This window comes from Alosa sapidissima, chromosome 12 (genome assembly GCF_018492685.1).
Source record: "Alosa sapidissima isolate fAloSap1 chromosome 12, fAloSap1.pri, whole genome shotgun sequence".
Lineage (NCBI taxonomy): Eukaryota > Metazoa > Chordata > Actinopteri > Clupeiformes > Clupeidae > Alosa > Alosa sapidissima.
The window spans coordinates 30,052,801-30,073,211 of record NC_055968.1 but is presented as its reverse complement, the minus strand read 5'-3'; the positions used below and the strand labels follow the sequence as shown (position 1 = coordinate 30,073,211).

The following is a 20,411-nucleotide window of genomic DNA, read 5'->3' as shown; positions in this document are numbered from 1 at the left end:
TCTATCTCCTCCAATCCCTCTCTTCTCTCTCGCTCTATCTCCTCCAAAACCCTCTCTTCTCTCTCTCTATCTCCTCCAATCCCTCTCTTCTCTCTCGCTCTATCTCCTCCAAAACCCTCTCTTCCCTCTCTCTCTCCTCCAATCCCTCTCTTCTCTCTCTCTTCTCTCTCTCTCTCTCCTCCAATCCCTCTCTTCTCTCTCTCTTCTCTCTCGCTCTATCTCCTCCAAACCCTCTCTTCTCTCTCTCTTTCTCCTCCAATCCCTCTCTTCTCTCTCTCTTCTCTCTCTCTCTATCTCCTCCAAACCCTCTCTTCTCTCTCTCTCTATCTCCTCCAAAACCCTCTCTTCTCTCTCTATCTCCTCCAATCTCTCTCTTCTCTCTCTCTATCTCCTCCAATCCCTCTCTTCTCTCTCCTCTCTCTCTATCTCCTCCAATCCCTCTCTTTTCTCTCTCTCTCTCCTCCAATCCCTCTCTTCTCTCTCTCTTCTCTCTCACTCTATCTCCTCCAATCCCTCTCTTCTCTCTCTCTATCTCCTCCAATCCCTCTCTTCCCTCTCTCTCTCTCCTCCAATCCCTCTCTTCTCTCTCTCTTCTCTCTCGCTCTATCTCCTCCAATCCCTCTCTTCTCTCTCTCTTCTCTCTCTCTATCTCCTCCAAAACCCTCTCTTCTCTCTCTCTCTCCTCCAATCCCTCTCTTCTCTCTCTCTCTATCTCCTCCAAACCCTCTCTTCTCTCTCTCCTGCTCTCCACAGACTTCCCCCTCTCAACTGTATCTTCCAGAGCTACTTTTTAATCTCTTTTTCAGAGGCCTGTCCTGAGTAGCTGAACTCCCCCGGAGAGGTCGGCTCTCGTCCTCTTGTGGGGAGGGGGGCTTCTGTTCATGTGAGGTGGTGTTATGGTGGTACCCCCTGGCTCTATGGGTAAAGTGAGTTAAAAATTCATTCTGAAAATAAAGTTAATGGAAAAACCTGTGAGTGTGCATAAGTGTGTGTGTGTGTGAAAGAGAGAGAGAGAGAGAGAGTTTGTCTGAGATTTTCTCACAGTGAGAGGCAAAAAGAATCTTCCTGTGTGTGTGTGTGTGTGTGTGTGTGTGTGTGTGTGTGTGTGTGTGTGTGTAATAGAGAGACAGACCTGAGGATGAGGTGTTCCCATATCCTTCAATCTGTCTGAGGCAGCGTCTCTCCTCCTGTTCGAGCTGGTAGATGTATTCACACTCAGGGTGGAGCCCTGCCGACATCTGCAGAGGACACGAGAAAGAGAGAGAGAGAGAGAGAGAGGCTGAAAAAAACAGAGATGATAACTTGTGGTAGAGATACAGAGATAGATAAAGAGAGTATGAGAGCGAGAGAAGAGGATGATGAAGAGACGGTAAGGAATTGGGAGCACCAGAGACACAGTGAGAAAGAAAGAGAGAGTGAGACACAGTGAGAAAGAAAGAGAGTGAGACACAGTGAGAAAGAAAGAGAGAGTAATGAGGGAATGAAACAGAGACAGTAAGCGCTTTCAGATATAACCTCCGGAGTATATGAGGAGGTTTGTCAAACGGAGGTCCTACCCTTCGGATGATTCAGATATGATGCTAACCTGCGGACCTAATACTGACCTTATACGGACGTATGTGTGAACGACATACACGCACATTACAGAATCTCTGTGTGGTTGTCGAGTGAGGGGTGGGGGCTTGTAGAGTTCACAAGATGCGAGATATGACGCAGAATATATGCGGCCGCTGCCTGTCACAGCTGCTTTTTATTTACAAAGTGTAGCCTATGCATTATGTAGGCTAAAGAGAAATCTATTGTGCATAGGCTAATACTTGAAGTAGGCTAGTCACGTAAGTGCGCACTTGAAATTGACCTAGCCTACAGTATTTGTATGTGTGCTTCAAATAAACACATTTATCTGTTTTCAACGTTATGTACCAGAATTAGCTATAGAACCCCAAATCTGGTTTGCGTTGGAGAGAGAGAGCATGCACAAACTTTATGGCAGGCTACCAGCCAATTCAGTAGGCTAACTCAAGACTTCAAGATCATACAACGTTTTTAAGCAACAAACAAAATACTAACATCAATAACAGTGAAGTTGTTCATTTTTTCATGGTTTATTTTTTCCAAAATCATCCTCTCCCCATGTGTCGCATTTACGTAAGGAGGTTGGAACAAAGTTGGGTTTACTTCGTTTTCATTTTCTCTAGGCATATATGCTCAGCAAATATCAGCGAGCTCAGCAGGTCATGAAGGCTATCAATGAACAGAAAACCGTGTTGGCTAACAATTTATTAAATACTCCTTTAATTGTCGTCAACGACGTCGCTGTAGGCTACTGCCTTTTCAGCGCCTTCTGCTTATGATGATTCAGTCTTCTGAATTCGTTTGTCCTTGCCATGCAGTTGTAGGCTAACGTGTCTCTAACGTTCCCTTCAGGTGTTCTATCAAAATGTTGAATGCCCTCATGGACAGTAGCTCAGTGATGTCTGCATCTTTCTAGGTCGGAGATTTTCTGGACAGCATGCCACTCCATCATAACACTGCATTTAAGTCAGATCTAACCACATGGACGCACGAAAGAAACGTCACCAACACGCCCTCTCACTAGGTGTGAATTTTAACCGCATGTTCTACTCCTCGTTCAGACACAGCACATTTACATAATGTCCGGAGGAAATACTAGGGGGGGAGTATCGGACTTCCATATGACCAGTTATGTCGTTCAGATATACGGCCCCACCGTTTAACATCGGCAGAACCTCCGGTCTTACACGTATGTCTGAAAGCGCTTAGTGTGAACATTTGTAAGTCGACAGCTTGGGCGCCGGAAGGGGACCGCGTGGCGGCAAAGAATGATGTTCCCTTCACAGAGATCCGTGCACCAGATAGTGAGAAACAGAGTCAAACACACACACAACTCACGTGCTTGAGTCACATACTTTAGCCCCTTTATAGACCCTTTCAAGAGAGTTCCATTATCAGCATCATAGTTGGCCCCACAAGACTTCCTTTTTAACATTCCATATGTTATCTTAATGCAGAGGAAGTAGATTGGGACCCAAATAGAACGCTCAAGCATTGTTTTTGTTTTTATTGTTGAAAGGGTCTATAGAATGCAAACACGGACCTACCGGAAGAGAGAAGCAGACCAAACTCAGTTCCCTTCTCAGAGTCCCTGGCTAGATGCCTAGTGTCCACCTGCCCTGGACAGGTGACTCCTTCACAGAGGTGACCATACAGTCAATGGCACGGCCAATGGCAACACAGGGGGAAGTGTTGCATTTGCGGCCAAGAGCTCATCTGTCTCTTTCAGCTGTGCTGTCAGTGACGGTGGAGTGTGTGTATGGAATTATATTTTCTTACTTTTGAAGATTGGCTTAATTCATATTTGCTTGTACCCTGGGAATCCAGAGTTCTCGCGGAAGCATTTGCTCAGCGAGAGACCCTGGCAACGAGTAATGATGCACGTAACTTTTGCCCCTTGCATCGCGGGGAACCAATCATATCGTAGTGTTATCCAATTGCATCAAAGTCCGGAATCAGTCAGTTAACATTGATCGTATAGTGTTATCCAATTGCGTGCAGTGAGATTTTCAAATGCATGCTTGGTGACGCCCCTCGAGTTGGGCCATTACATTATTCGTGGCCAGACCCATAATCTTTCAGATTTGGGTCTGGAATCTCTCCAGGCTAATTTGCTTGGCACCTCAGGGGAAATTGCCATTTTGAAAGGCAACTGGAGATATAAATTGCATAATCTTTCGTATAACGATTTGTGCTTTGATTTGAGGAAATAGAGGGTTATGTTTCATAACTGATGATGGTTTGTACCAAAACAATACACATATTCCCACACACACAGGTACTGGAATCCACACACACAAACACACACACACACACACACACAAACACACACACACACACACACACACACACACACAAACACACACACACACACAAACACACACACACACACACACACAAACACACACACACACACACACACACACATACACACACACACACAAACACACACACACACACACACACACAAACACACACACACACACACACACACACACACAAACACACACACAAACACACACACACACACACACACACACACACACACACACAAACACACACACACACACACACACACACAAACACACACACACAGACACACACACACACACACACACACACACACACACACAAACACACACACACACACACATAAGCGAGAGAGAAAGGTAAGGGGAAGTGTGACAAGAAGACTGAAACGCGAACAGAAAGAAAGACGAATAGGGCCATTCCCTTTTCCAGACTGAACACTCTTTATCAGGTCTACAGAGATGCCTGCCTGTCCGTCTGAATGACCCTGGGTGAAAATGAGGCATAAATCTGTGTGTCCACCTCTGAGCTGCTGTGTTCCTCTCCGAGCCGCTACGCTCATCTGTTAGTCCTTCCTGTCAGTTCTCCCTCCTCCAGCCACTCCCGTGACAGCCAGTCCGTCTGCCTGATAGATGGCCAATCTGTTCTTACTGAATCTCTCTCAGTTTTTGGCACGGAACCTCCTTATCCCCCCCATACACACCACCACCATGTCTATCACATCCCCGGACTACCCTCAGAGAGATCTGTCCGTGAGCCTGAATACCGGGGCCACAGATTCCAGTTTCAAGGAAACAATGACAACAATCTGAAGGACACATGGAGTCGCGATTAAAGCTCTTTTAGAAATGTCAGCGGGAAGGACATGAATAGCAACAACAAAAAAACGCCGTGAAAAGGATGGAGGAAGAATTTAAATAATGGAGGCAATTATCCCCCTAGTGGAACATACAGGATGTTTTCATACAGGAAGACAGACCGGTAGAATGAGAGTCAGAGAGAGTGAGAAAGGAGAGTGAGAGAGAGAAAGAGAGAGGTAGAGAGAGAGAGATAGAGTGTGTGAGAGAGAGAGAGGAGAGAGGCGAGGGGAGGGGTGTTGGAGGAAACAAAATATGGGTTAATGCCTGATGGAGATGAAAGCAGAACTAATGGATGGGTGGGTAATCACTGGTGATTACCGCGATTCGGAGGGGAAATACAAAATGTTTTGTTTACTTGCACCCATTTGCCCATCATGTCTCACTGGTTCTGATCTTTTCCCTTTTTTCACTGAAGAAGACAAGGTTATTTAATTCAGTTCGTGGGTCGATTAAGTCAGTGGAGCATAGTGGTTGAAGCTCTGAGATAGATTAAAAAGTCTGGAGACTGACCGATTCTCCCCACCCTCACCGATGATGTTGATGACTATGCATAAAGGGATAAAAATAAAAATTCATTAATTATTAATCCCAAGTCCCGCCAAGAAGAAGACAAACAAAACATGGATGGATGTGTGTGTATGTGTGCATGCGTGTGTGTATGTGTGCATGCGTGTGTGTGTGTGTGTGTGTGTGTGTGTGTACGTATGTATGTGTTTATATGGTATATATATATATGTGTGTGAATGTGTGTGTCTGTTTGTGTGTGTGTGTGTGTGTGTGCGCGTGTGTCTGTGTGTGCGTGTGTACGTGTGTATGTGTGCATGAGAGTGTGGGTTACCATGTGAAAGAAAAGACACTGAAGAAGGTGGAAGAGTGTGAGTAGAGGAGGAGAGGAAAAGGAAGGAGATATGAAACAGAAGAGAGAGGGATTAGTGCGGAGCCAACTCCCAGGAGTCAGGAGATCTCGGGAGACCTCCTCTCTGCTTCTCACAGTTGGCTGCAATTCATTAAACATTAGCCAATCAGTATTCACACTGCGCACACCGCATTCAAGAGACATATTCAGGAGGCAACGGACCAACAGATGCAGTGAAGAAGGGAGAGAAAAGGAGATGAAGAGAGGGATGAAAAGGTGGAAAGAGAGAGTATGGAGAGCTCCTGATTTGGTGCTCTAAAGCAGCTCCAGTCACCCCAGCAAAGCAGGAAGTGAGAGAGAGGGAGGGAGGGAGGGAGGGAGAGAAAGAAATATAGAGATAGGAAAAGAGAAAAAGAGCACATGAATCTGTCCCTTCAAAAGCAGTTCCCATCTCCCTTCAGCGATATGCAGTTTCGGCCGAGTTCACCTAAGTTGCTTTTGAGGGGGTGATGCAAGATATGCTGAGGCACTTCAAAATAAATGTATGGGGAAAATAGCTTTATCTGAAAGTGCCAAGGCCCTGGGGGTCGGGCTGAGTCGGGGGCCAATGTGCCTGCACAGGGAGATTGACTCCAGTGGCGGGATTTCAAGCTGTTTTTGGGGGTGAGGGCACCGAAACTCACACTCTCAGGCTTATAAAATGGCCACCAGATCTCCTGTAAAAATGGGATTCTACGTTTTAAAAAGCCCAGTGCTGAAGGATTATCTTCAGAAGAGGACAATAGAGTATGCAGCTCTGGCTGTGACCTCTCCACCCAATAAAGGGGACTTACAGGGATCTATTCATAAAATAGAAATAAATATAAAAAAAACTCTTTTTGAGTCGTCTCGTGTTGGGCTTTTTAAAAGAGAAATGCCTTTGAATTGATAGAACATTTGTTATGAATTGTTAACTTTGATTCTTTCTGACTGATACAACTTTTCTAATCATTTACTTTTCTCTAAACCTCTATGAACTACAGAAGTTTAAAGCTATTGGCAAAGTTTCAGTGCATTTGGTCAATTTACAATTTATACAGTATGCGTCAGATTTGTGCTGAACTGAAACTGATAGATTGAACCAGATCTGAGAGAAGTCACTCGACCACTTGACTAATATTACATAACTAATTTCTCCAAAGGTCTGATATGAATAACTTACATACCAGCTGCTAGAAGAGAACTGTGCTCAAAAGTGTTTCACTTAAGGGACATTAGTCAGGAGGAGAGCGCTGAGCAGCTAAATGAACTTCACAGAACAGTGGGTCAAAGACTGCCAGGCAATTAGAGGTGCCTGAGCACAGAAGCACAGGTATCAGCCACTGACATTCACTACTCACTTTGTCTCATTCAACCCAATTATGCTGCTCACTTTTTATACTTCAGCAGCCCCCCCTCTTTATCTTTCCTTCTCCCCCCCTCTCTCTCTCCTTCACTCTTTCTCACTCTCTCCCCCTCTCTCTCTCTCCTTTTCTCTCCCCCTCTCTCTCTCTCTCTCTCCTTCCCCCCCTCTCTCTCTCACACTCTCCTTCTCTCTCCCATTTATCTCTCTCCTTCTCTCTCCCCCTCTCTCTCTCCCCCTGTCTCTCTCCCTCTCCCCCCCTCCCCTCTCTCTCTTTTGCTCTCTCTCTCACTCTTTCTGTCTTCTCTTGGTACTCTTGTTGCAATCTGTCTCTGTCCTCGTTTCTTTCTCTCCTGGTCTCCCTCGCTTCTCATATTACGAGGTTTTAATTGCGCTCATTTTGAGCTCTCCGTTCTACCTGCCGGCTGTGACACCTACCCCCTATTCACCAGAACACCCATCTAATTATACTCAGCCCCCCCCCCCCCCCCCAAACTCAAACACACACACACACACACAGAAAGAGAGAGAGAGACTCCACACCTTGCTCTTCCACCATTCCAGTCTTAATTGAGCGCTATTTTTTCCCCCAGGTAATTTCCACGCATAATACAAGCTTGTAGCACATGTTCTAACAGCAGGACCCTAAAACCCTCCGCTTTGTTAGAGGTGAGCTTGTCACGTGTGGGTTTCCATTTGGGGGTGGGGGAGGGGTTGAGGGGGGGCTGAGGGGGGGGCGATTAGCTGCTAACGTCATCTGAAGCTCAGACAGCCATCCTCATTCAGTCAACTCTGTCAGCCAGTGTGTATGGTCTAATATTACATTCATGGTTAACTAATCACCTCAGTACAGTGTACTGGTCTAATATTACATTCATGGTTAACTAACCATCTCAGTACAGTGTACTGGTCTAATATTACATTCATGGTTAACTAACCATCTCAGTACAGTGTACTGGTCTAATATTACATTCATGGTTGTCTGTGTGAAGACCATCTACATTGCTGACTGTATACAAACACATATATGCATACAGTACAATCCCATCATTCACACACATTGCCTGTGATTTATTTGCTCCCTGACACATACACACACACACAAACACACACACACACACACACACACACACACACACATACACACACTCACAAACTGAAATATGCAGAGCACACACTCACACACAGCTGAAGTCACTTAATAATGACTATGAACGCCAAAAAAATCTTAAAGCTGGCAATCCATCACCCGTGCCTTAACCCCTCCACCCCTCCAACCAACCCACTCCTTGCACACATTCATGAAAGCATCCAGAAAACGACCACATAATTCTATGTCTGCTCACAACATCACTTTAGAGAAATTCTCCAGAGATCCCCAAAGTTAATTTGCAGGCCTTTCATTCTCCCTTTATATGCTCTCTCCGGGGCTGACCGTCCCAGAATAATAGATGGATAGATAGGAATGGTGGATAGAAAGAGGGATACAGATGGAATGATGGACATTTAAATGGATGGATGGATGGATGTAGGGTTTTTTGAGGATAATAAGGCAGGGACCCACTGTGCTTGGTGTGCTTTGGCATCTCATTTAAATAAGCCTTGATAAGACAGCGTGAGATAGCCTTGTGCTTTCTCTAGTTCTCATATTCATGTTTTGAAATGGAAAGAAGATTATTCTAATCATCAGACAGATGGCCTCTGTTGAAGGGGAACTCCCTGATGAATGGGGTGACTGTGTGTGTGTGTGTGATTGCAGGTGGATGGATGTATTATGTACAGTACATGACACTGGTGGATGTATGTGAGATATAACACACTGTGTGGGGTCTGATGTGTTAAGCTTCACTGTTCACAGCTTCACCATCATGACTGCAGATGACTGGGCTGGATGTGCTGTGCACATTATGTCACATTGTGCACATTGCAATCTTGATTCTATTCATTCCTTTGGAGTGGTGGAGGCTAGGCCACACACACACACACACACACACACACACACACACAAACACACACACACACACACACACACACAAATTCCTCCTTCTAAACTGGCCCTGGTTAACCAATGTGACAAAAATGGAGCTGAAAAAATGTGGTTAGAATTCTGGGGAAGCAGATTGTTCCGGCGTGATTGAGGCTGCAGGCTTCTGCTGGACACAGCCTCAGGGCGAACACAAAAGCTGCTTAACGCCACCAGAAGCCGTGGCTTTTTACAGCACTGAGGGAGGATAGCAGACAGTTTCAACTACTACTCTTCTGATCGCAGAACTAAATAAGTGAATGATTAAGTGCCATAGCAGCTGCCATCAAAACATAAATATGTGCACAGTAGCCTATTTACCAAACAGGAAAGATAGATTACTAAGATACTATAGCTGTTTTAGTTAAGTTTCAATATATTCCCACTGAGGTCTTTTGAATATGTGAAATGTAAGATAATTGCATGAGTATTAGTATTTATGTTCCTCAGACCCCCACCCCTCAATTTTGCCTTGCATAGTGCCCCTGCACTAGCCTGGAAAATCCAGACCCTGGTAATCTAGAAAGATTAAGGGTCTGGCCACGAACAATGTAATGGTAAATCCAACTCGAGGAGCGGCACCAAGGATGCATTTAAAATTTTCACTGCACGCAATTGGATGACACTAGACCAGTGTTTCTCAAACTTTTTTTCTGGGGACCCACTTTTTAAAAATGACAGACTATTGCGACCCAACTCGTGACTGTGGTAGTTACAAACTAGATCAGTGGTTCTCAAACTTTTTCTTTCATTCACCACTTTGATCGAGGGGGCATTCTCGAGCCCCACCTGTCCCTCATCGCTCTAAGAAAGTGGTAGGTCAAGCTTAAAATTGTCAAATTTATTGAAATAATGACAAGTTCTAAATATATCCTCTTCAACAGAGTTAAAATCAGCTGGTGCTGCAGATATAATAATAATAAATAAATACATAACACACATATTTCTGTTTTCCAGCAACATATTAGGAAGCATAGGCCATTTTACAGCATTGTACAATATATTCAATGAAATACCAACATGCTGCATTAAATGGATCCATAACCCAGTCATACTGAGCACTACTGGTTGGGAAATATTTTTGAAATAAACTTTGCAGGTATGTGATGTAGGCCTACTGTTTAATACATGGGATCACAAGAGTGCCTCCCAATCAGACGTTTCAGCGATTTCGCTCAGAAATCTCAAAGGCATAATACTGTCGCGATCGAGGCGCCTGTCCCATACTCCAGTTTTTTTTTGGTGAATGCAGTAATCTTATTTGCTAGGTGAGGTAGGTGCTTGTCTTTGCCTTGTAACTGGACATTTAACTCAAATGTAGGCTATCGCTAAGATATATCAAATATATCGCTAAGATAGACCAGCTTCGTCAAGAAATGTTCATTAGTGAACGTGCTCGCAGATTCAAACATGCGCTCTTCCTCCAAGAAGAGGCGACTCGGAGCTCAAACACGCGCGACTGCACTTTACCTCGGGAAAGCCACCTTGCCTCGTTGTGAAACAGTAGGCCTACAGCCGTTTGGTCAGCTACCATCTCTTCGCAAAGTGCGGAGAATAGACGCGCTTTTAAGGGCCGGGTTTTGATGAAATTCACCACTCTCACAACAACGTTCAAAATCTCATGTAGGTCGGGACTAACTAAGCTGCCTTGACACGAGCGCTTCCCTGTGAATAACACAGTGCGTCCATTGCGCATCGGGTGCTACCTGGGCCCAGGCTACAGATAAAAAAAAAAAATAAAAAACTCCTGTTTTTCACATCAGTTCGCGCCCCACCTGGCATGTCTCTGCGACCCACAGTTTGAGAAACGCTGCACTTGACCAATGTTTACTCTGATTCCGGACTTCGACGCAATTGGATAACACTACGACCAATGTTGCGCTGTCATCATCAGTTTAGCTCGCCTCTGGACAGCCTATATCAGATACGCCGAGTTCCCCGGGATGCAAGGGGTAAAAGTAACGTGCATGATTGCTCATTGCCAGAGTGTCTCGCAGAGACAATTCCATTGTGCTCTTGCAAGAACTCTGGAGGGTACCCCTGCACTCGAACACTACTGCTTGAACAAGGTGCAGCCGCAGCTCTGTCATAGTATTGCCCACATACATTTGCAGACCATCTGAAGACTCTCCCTCCGGTGGGCAGGAAATTGATTTGCTTCTAACAAGTCCTGATGGATGTCTGCAGAGCTGTTCTCTCTCTCCTTTAAGACCGGGCTCTGTTGTGATTCAGCCAGCACCTGTGAGGCAGGCAGACCTTAAAAAAGACGCAGGTGGTGTTGAGCTACCGTGACTTGTCAGTGTAAGACTTTGTATCACCTCAATCCATCACCACTACACAGTCATTGGGGCTTTCTGAAAGCAGATCATTCAGGCAGCAACTGGGGTAATAACTATAAACGAGTAAATTTATGAAGACACTGAAGCGTTTGACGGTGGTTGTTCTCTGCAAGCAGAGATGACAGATGAAAAAGGAAAGAAGTCACAGCGGGTTTGAATTCAGAGAGTGTTCAGAGATACAGCATGCACATCCAAAAACGATAAATACTGGGTGCTGGACAGAAAAGCACATGCATGGAAAAGAACGTCATGTCTGATGAAGGGCTAGGGCCCTCATCATTCTTTTCCTTGAATTCAATGAGTAAAAAGGGAGTTCATGTAAACGCAAGGAGGATTCTAAGGGATACTATTTAATAAGGGGTAGAATTATTGTCTGTCATAGGGCCCAAATTTTCTAGCAGCGCCCCTGGATAACATCATCAACTTTGCTTTGAGATTATGTGAGCCAAGTTGATAAATGGTTTATGATGCCATCAAGGGTCAAGATCATGGACTATTCAGTGAGACTCTAGCCCTCATCTCCAACGAGAAGAGTGCATTCACAGAATACTCTCACATGTACAGACTTTGCTATGGACTTTCTGTGTGACTTCTGGTTGGAACAGATAGATGTCAGCCTAGTTCCGTTCCATTCCAATCCAATCCAACATTAACACCCAGGAATCTGGAACTAGATGCAGGCACTTTTACTGGCACAAACTATGTGTTCTATTGCCGGTGTTCTATTGCCATGGAAAGATGTGTCTAACATGGAAATGCATTTATTTTCTTCATTGTTCTTTATGAACACAATGAGCATGACCTGTTTCTGATTCATTGGGCTATTGGAAACTGCAGTTTATACACGGGTGCAGTTAATACTGCATACAGACTTTTTTAATGTCTCATTTCACTTTATTAAACATAACTTAGTTTATATTTAATGCTTGGATTTCTTTATATGTGTGGATTTCCTGAGTTAATATTAATGTCTGATGAAAATGTAATGTGAATAGCCTCATTTAAAACTATGTTTACGGAAAAAGAAAAAGTTGATGCGTTCAGTACTTATTTATTTCCCCCACTTACTGTATTAAAGCCATAATGACATTTCAATAATGTCAAACTATCAGAAATCATCTCATTATTATTGTCTGCAGTGACTCATGCAGAACTGATGAGTGATGATATGAGATGACATTACAAGAGTCTTAGAGTTGCTGCCTCTGTTGTGTTTGTGTTAATGTTGCTGCTGTTTTTTTTTTTTTTCAACTAAGGCAAAGATTGTTGAATGTGAGAGTTGAGCAGGTCATGGACATACTCTGCATACTGGTGCTGTTGGGCAACTCCCAACTGTGAGTTGAGCTTCACCTCCTTTTCATTTTCTATGGAATGCAGAACCTTTGTCACGGATGGCCGCACAATTCATTAGGCTGATAATTCAGCAAAACCAATCATCTCAAGAAAACAGTGGAGAACAGCGGGTCGATAGTACCATGGAGGAAAACAGACCCATTTTTCGGCATATAGGGTAAGGTTTGTGTAGAATGCAAACCTCCATCTGCCTGGCATATGGCTGTTTCTCACAAATCATTTCCCACTCCAGTTTGCCATGGAGTCCTCTACATACAGTATATTTTCTTGATGTTCTTTTTGAATGTTTTCTTTTTTATACCTCATATATATATATATATATATATATATATATATATATATATATATACACCGGTATGTTTTACCTTTTATACCTATCTTGTAAGATGTTTTTTTCAAAGCAACATTGCAAATTGCGAGTGCAAGCTGCTAGTGCCTTAATGAGACCTGAGGAAAGTTGTTGATTGAGTACCTATGTGTGTGTGGCGTTGCTACACGGTCTGTGAGGATCAGGCCCAACTTGCTTGTTTAAAACAAGGATAAAAGGGTGTTGGATTTGGAGGCCCGCTATGCTGTGTCAGCTGGGCTTTGGAAACATGTGGCCACTTCTGAGAGGTGCTGACAGGCCAAACAGCATATTAAATGGTAGCTATGCAAATGACTATATAATGAAGTATAACCGTAATTTGATTGGCTGGTAGCTTCTGTTGTTGTCCGTCGGTGCAGCAAAAGTTGAACTTTTTGACGCAAGCGACGGGAGCAACGCGACACAAAGGACCCTCAATTCAGTTCTGCAATGGATGACGCAAGCCCATGTTAAGTGGACGGGATGCGTCTCCAGCACTGCACCGCACGCAACTGTAACCCTAATCCTAACCCTAACCCTAACTTGTTATGACACGTTCATGACAGTGTCATGTCACTCTTATGTCGATACTGTCAAGTAAAGTGTAACCAAATAAATACTGGATTCTGGACATAAGTGTTGGCTATATTGTAGCCTCCTTGTTAACATTGTTTCATGTTTCATTTCAAAATATCCTTTCGTGCAGTAGTTCAGTAATTAGGTAAGTATAAACCCGTTTTCAAAAAAGTTGGGACACTGGGTAAAATAATGAAAACAGAATGCTATGATTTGCAAATCATAGATAGATAGAAAGATAGATAGATAGATAGATACTTTATTGATCCCCATGGGGAAATTCAAGAAATCATGTAAAGCCCAATGGACAATAGTGCAAAGATAATTAGTTGAAACAGAAATGCTATCTTTTTCTGGAAAATATGTTCATTTTGAATTTGATGCCAGCAACACGTCGCTAGAGACCCAATGTGACATTCCTGCTGACTTGACAAAGCTAATTGTGTCATTCCTGAACACCAGTGATTTAGCTAATCAATTTAGATATAGCACAAATACAGTGACTTCATCAGGTGCATATGAAGGAGCAGATATGGACTGAAGATTTACAGAGCAAGACTAGAGCAACTGCAGTTTAACAGCACAAGAGACAAACTACAGACTCTCTTGCTGGATGTGCGGCAGGGCAGAGCCAATGGTAAAGGAAAAAGAAATGAAATCCTCAGTGAGACAGAAAGATCTTTCACCCTCCATCAAGTGCAGTTTTACTTCACCACCTAATTTCTCCCTAAGGCGGATCAGGAACATCTTCAGCAAGTGCTGAGACTGTAACGGCGATCAGGAGTAACGCCGATCAGGAGTCACCGGTGTGGTCGTGCAAAAAGCACGAAACAAACATTATTAGAACTTTCAGTGGCTCATCTCACTTTTAAGGGCTTCATATACCTTCTCCTCAGAAAGAAGCTTTTAAACTCAACAACTGACGCAAAGCGTATCTTAAACTGGAATGAAACGATCAGCTCCTATTGGTATAATGAGGCATTTGTGTTTCAATGTGGATTAAGCCTGCGTTCCAGCCTTGCGTCTGTTCAGCCCACGCAGTCCTCCCTAAATTGCTTGGTGTGCTTCTTTGAGGTGCCAAGTAGAAGATTATAAAGCATTCAAACCCGGTGATTGAATAATGGTGGATTACCTCCACTGTAGTAGTGACAGGGGGATTATTCTGGATGCCTGTCTGATCAGTGAATTGTTGTTCTGTCATTTTTGAGCATGCAATGATGTAAAAACTCATACAATATCGTGGGCACTTCATGTGACATCAACATTATCTGTGGGATGTTACATCTATATAGGATTGTTACAGGACTATATAAGCCAAAAACCTTTTCTCAGATCAATAACCTGTATTTTTTTTCCATTTCCATGGGAAATGAGTATGCGATTTCTGGTGAGGCTTCCATGGATAGGTGTGCTAAAGCAATGTTTAAAAAATACCATACAGTGCCACTCGTTGCACAGAACCTGGAGATCAGCGAATCAGAGTAGAGCAGAGTGCCATTTTAAAAGAGTCCATTATTTTACCTCATCAGAGCTCTAAACCACATTTCACTTTGAGACAAGGCTGGGGAGCAAGTGTAAACATAAGCAAGAAGACAGGAAGAAAAGAGAGAGAGAGAGAGAGAGAGAGAGAGAGAGATGGGATGAAGTTCTTTCTGGTGAGGCGAGCCCAACACCTGTCTTTAGGCGGAAGCAGGCGGCGACGTGCTATGGTCTCTGGGGTGATCACTGACACAGATCCATCCCAGAGCACCATAAACATCCATTACCTGTGGCCCAGAAAATCGCAGGCCAACGAGAACGCTGCACAGATGGGCTCTTACGTAGCACACGTCGGCCCCCCCACCCCACCCCACCCGTCTTTCAATAAAAGCTATTTTTTTGGTGCAGTTACCAAGGCGATGAACAGCAGAAACACATACACATGAGTGCAAACACCCACACAAACACATAAACAGGTAAATGTACACACACACACACACACACACAAGATACACATACACTCCCATGTAGGCAACACATCTCAATGCACAAACAGGCTTTTTCACACAGGTGTTTGGTGGTAAAAAACTAAATACAGCTGCACAATCTGCAGAGAGAGAGAATGAAGAGGAAGAATGAAGATGGAGTAAAGGAGAAGCAGAAAGGAAGAGGTGAGGGGGGGGGGCACATAGTGGAGGCTGGGGATTGTGGAAGCGGTACATCTGAGAGGGACATCTTTCAGAAACATCCCATTACACCCCAAAAGCATCACATATAGCAGAAATATGGTCAAAACAATTTCCAAATACCACATTTAGGGCTTGAGAAGAAAGAAACAGATGAAAAGAGAGAAAAAGAAAGGAAAGAGAGAAAGAGTGAGAGAGGTAGGGATGGAGAGATGGAAGGAGGGATGGAGTAGGCAATGAGAGGGCAAATGATAAGACACATCTGATGCACTGAGAGTAATTTGATAACAGGAAGCTTTCAGGAGTATTATCGCGCAAGAGTTACGCAATAGCAGGACAGGGCAACTTTAATGTTCGCTGAAGTGGAAAACTCAAGGGAATAAAGAGAGAAACAGAGAAGAAGAGATATAAAGGCACGGTGAGAAACAGACAGACATTATCATTTACTGAAGAATAATGAACTCTTACAAGATATGCCCGTCCAACCCTACTCCTTCAGATATCAGCTCCTCAGCTAAGCACAGAGACATGACAAATTATCTCTCCTTCCACCAGCTTACAAATGACCATAAACTCCAGCAGAAGCTAGCTGAGTGGCAATGATGATATGGACCATTGGACAATAGGCTCACCAAGAGCATGTATAGTATAGACATAATCTCATAAAACTTAAGTGCAAAAGCATATAAGAAGGCTGTTCAACTATAATGACTCAGAGTTGCAGAGTTTAACAAGGGGTTGTTCCTATTTCTGAAAGTCAAAAGGATGCAGCATTTCTAGTACCAAAACAGATAATTAGCATATTTTCTATGGCATATGTGCATGTCTGGTTTTGGGTGTCTTACTGGAGCATTTAACAAGCCTAATACATTACAGTCACTCAAAGGTCTACCCTGTCAACATTGCTTCAAGAGTTCTCTCTCTCTTTCACTCCCCCACCCACCCTGTTGTTTTATTAACCACAAAACAAATGTCATGGATTTATTTGTTCTTGTTTGTCCGTGAGTTTATTTTTTGCTGTGGGAAGAGTGTGTGTATGCATTTTATATTCTCACGTTAGAATAGTGATCCCCAAGGAACATCTACATCATCAAGCTTTGAGGTTCTGCTGCTATACTCCTGCGCACCATCCTGGAGTTATATTTGATCATATAGCCTGCCTGCAGCTCATTAGTTATTTCAGACTACATATTTCACAGTGCTCTCAATCTTTACATAGCGGGTTGATTAATGTAACTTCTCTTCCGCAAACTTCATTAGGTCCAACATTTATTGCAAATTAGTATAAATAAACACAATAAATCAGCAAGAAATACATTTAATCTTAATGATACATTTAATAAACGATTCATTAGCGAATAAATATCTTAAAATGTGACTGACAGAAATTGATAAATTGTGAGATCACCAACTCATGCACACTCACTCCATTATTTATCTATTATAATTTTATTAGAATTTAGATTTTAAATTGTATAAATTGTTATAAAAATATCTATGTTATTCACAAACACTACTGTGCTGGGATCTAAGAAAATAAAAGCAGCAATCTGTGCCACAGACCTCCTCCCTCCACTGAAGAGGCTGAAGTGGAGGGGTATCTATCTAATACTCAGAGGTGATCCAAGAGCTCATTTCGCCTCAATCTTTTAGCCCCAACAGACTCATTAAAGTATGGATTTAACATGAGAACATGAGCCTGTGCGGTTCTCTCAAAATCAGGCACAAGTGTCATGAATGACCTCTCAGCTCTCCAGATCCCTGGAAGATGGCAGGAGCACCAAGAGCTCATCATACACACCTCATCTAGATATAGATAGACAGATAGACAGATAGATAGATAGATACTTTATTGATCCCCAAGGGGAAATTCAAGAAACTGACCAATGGAGTGGACTGAGCTGGGCTTCAGCGGACCACCGGAGGTCAAGACTTCACTGGGCTCCATGGAAACCAAGCTACCATGGTACTAAAGGTACTAAATACCTTTAGTACGGTATTTTGCAAGACATTAACCTATGAGTACGCTTCAGCTTTATGATGCAATATCAAATGCAGTATGTTATTGGTAGGATAAACTGTCCACAGAGGCATTATTTTGACTGACGCAAGCATAGTCTGCCACTATATATCGAGTAACCTACAAAAACGACTGTGTCCATACATACGCTGTTCCTGATGTATTATAAACACAATCGTTTGTGATGATTGATATTGAATTTATGCTCGCAGTAGTATTATCATGGAGTTGTGTGGACTAATGACAGAATTTATAACACTTATAATTCTATAAGATGAAGCAAGGAGACAGCATTTTGCAGACTTGTAAATTTCCAGTTGTATTCCAATATTTTAGTAAAGCACACCTTATAGGCTACATGTTACATACATTTTACACACTGTGTGTATTTTACGTATTGCACACAATGCAAGTTTGATTCATGGTTATTATACTTTTCGAGCCATTTTTCAGGTTGCACAACTTGTGATACAGCATGTATACTCAGGCAGCAATACCGCAAAACATCACAGCGTATTAATTAGCTTTGAATGAATCACTCAAAACACTGCCTGTCCCTATCATGTAATTAAATTGTGAGCATGATTATGAAGACATGCACACACACTAATGCTATCAATGATTCTACACTCTGGGGAAGGAGGTCATTTTTCAGCATTGAGATTGCCTATTACATATCAGGCTACCTCTACCTACCCCAGCCTCTGTAGCAAATGGCTATACATCATGTATTGTCATGGTTTAACATGAATAATTTCCACATTCATTGACTTATAGGGAGTGTAAATGAGCTTTCCTTATGAGAAGTGCTGCATGTGGCTGATACAGCCAATGCATAGACTGACAATCCTTAATGGTCTTTATAATGACTGCCTCGGGTATGTCATTGGAATTTATCCAGCCAATCAAGTACACAGAGCACAAACTCAGGGTCAGAGCACAGTTATACCCTACAACCACAACACACTCCGGCAATGGTCCCTCACAGCTCCCTTTATGCGCGTTTTTATGTCCCTTCAAATCCCACCAGGTCTTGCAGAAGTCTATGATGTCTCTAGTGTAGTAACACAGTTTTGTACATTATTTAATCTCCCTTTTGCTCACTTTGTTGAATCATCTACCAGCAACTCGACACAGCACAAGTCATTGTTTTGATAGTCCAAAAATATGACCAATAGTTGGGGCAACCCTCAGTTCAACAGTAAGATAGAGATATTTGTCATGGCCATGGAAACCATTTCAACCTTGAGCAAAAGGAAGGGATTGACCATAACTGGACATAAAGATGAAGAGGAGTCTATCATACTGGATGCCAAGCAGGAGCCAGGGCAATACATACACTGCTATCAACACTGACATGTACTACTTTCAAGTGAAACACGTGTCCACATTTTAATGCATATCAAAGGAAATGATAGCCTAGAAATGGGTCTGGTTCGCCAGGCTAAGTTAATTATCAAACTAAAGAGATCACATAAGTAATCCTAAAATGTCATCTTTGTACAAAACATGTTCAGAGTTTATCACGTTAAAGTACTTTATGCTCAGCAAATCCATGTCTCCATGTGCGACTGGATAGAAGAGAGACTTTTTTGAATTACCTGAAAAGAAACATTAGCACACAAGTGCTGACCGCGAAAAAAGTCTGTGAAGTGAAGGCTCCTACGCTATATGGGCACGTGCAACTATATTTCTTTAATCGGCAGCAGGCTATGGTGATAAAGCTTACCATCTACCATTTAATGTTTTGTAGTCGTCGTCGTCGTGATGTGTCATTCATTTAATGCTGTAAAACTAGATAGACTTGTCACTCTTATCCAATATTGTTTTTTGTATTATTCATTTATAAAAGACTATATATATCAAATTTAGGTTGGGGTAAAATAAAATACTTTGTTGTTGTTTGTGACAATGTGGTCATCTATTAGAGTTTCAAATAAATTTAGCGAGCCTCGTTGACCAAAAAATATATGGTTTATGACATGAAGGCGACGAAAAAAATCTGTGCACTGTAGCTTATCTAGATCAACTAATTTCCGGGAGAACCGCCGCATCTTTCCGCATGGTGATATAACTACTTATTATGTTCAACAGACTTTATTTTTGCAATAAATTATATAATACAGCGGGAGAGAAAAAACACAACCATTTTACATGATAACGTTACTTACCGCTGTTGTCAGGAAGAGAGCGCACAGAATCTTCACACAGAGGACACTCATCTTCACCTCGCGTGGACGCACTGGAGTGACCACTCTCGTGAGATTCCGGTCTCCTCTGGCTAGACCAAACAGGTCTTTAATAACTGTCTTGAATGTGGGAAACCAATTTAAGACCGTGACGTACCCATGGGAGGGTGAGAGGAGCCTATCGCATTAATACCACGAGAGATTAATTCCGCAAAATATATTGAAGTTCGTGTGCGTCTTCGTATGTGTCTAGCGTGAGGGAAATGCACGGTCACCCCGCATTCCCCATCTCTCCCTCGCACTTTGAGTGGCTGCCTGAGCAGTGCAGATTTCCTTTATTCTAGAATTACAGTGGAAAGATGATGAGGGAGTTCATTCGAATTAGGCCGGCTTGTCTTTGATGTGAGAAACATCATTG

The 20,411-nt window shown here is 42.9% G+C and overlaps 1 protein-coding gene across 1 annotated transcript in view; it reads right to left on the bottom strand.

Moving 5' to 3' along the window:
* Positions 1–20,069, bottom strand: part of ghrhrl (growth hormone releasing hormone receptor, like) — a 47,369-nt gene extending 27,300 nt beyond the window's left edge. The window contains exons 1-2 of the mRNA XM_042057346.1: positions 19,976–20,069; positions 1,133–1,238 (exon numbers count right to left, since the gene is read on the bottom strand). Coding sequence (XP_041913280.1) covers positions 1,133–1,238; positions 19,976–20,026 — 157 coding nt within the window. The 5' untranslated portion in view covers positions 20,027–20,069. The remainder of the gene's footprint in view (positions 1–1,132; positions 1,239–19,975) is intronic.
* Between the last annotated feature and the right edge of the window lie 342 nt (positions 20,070–20,411).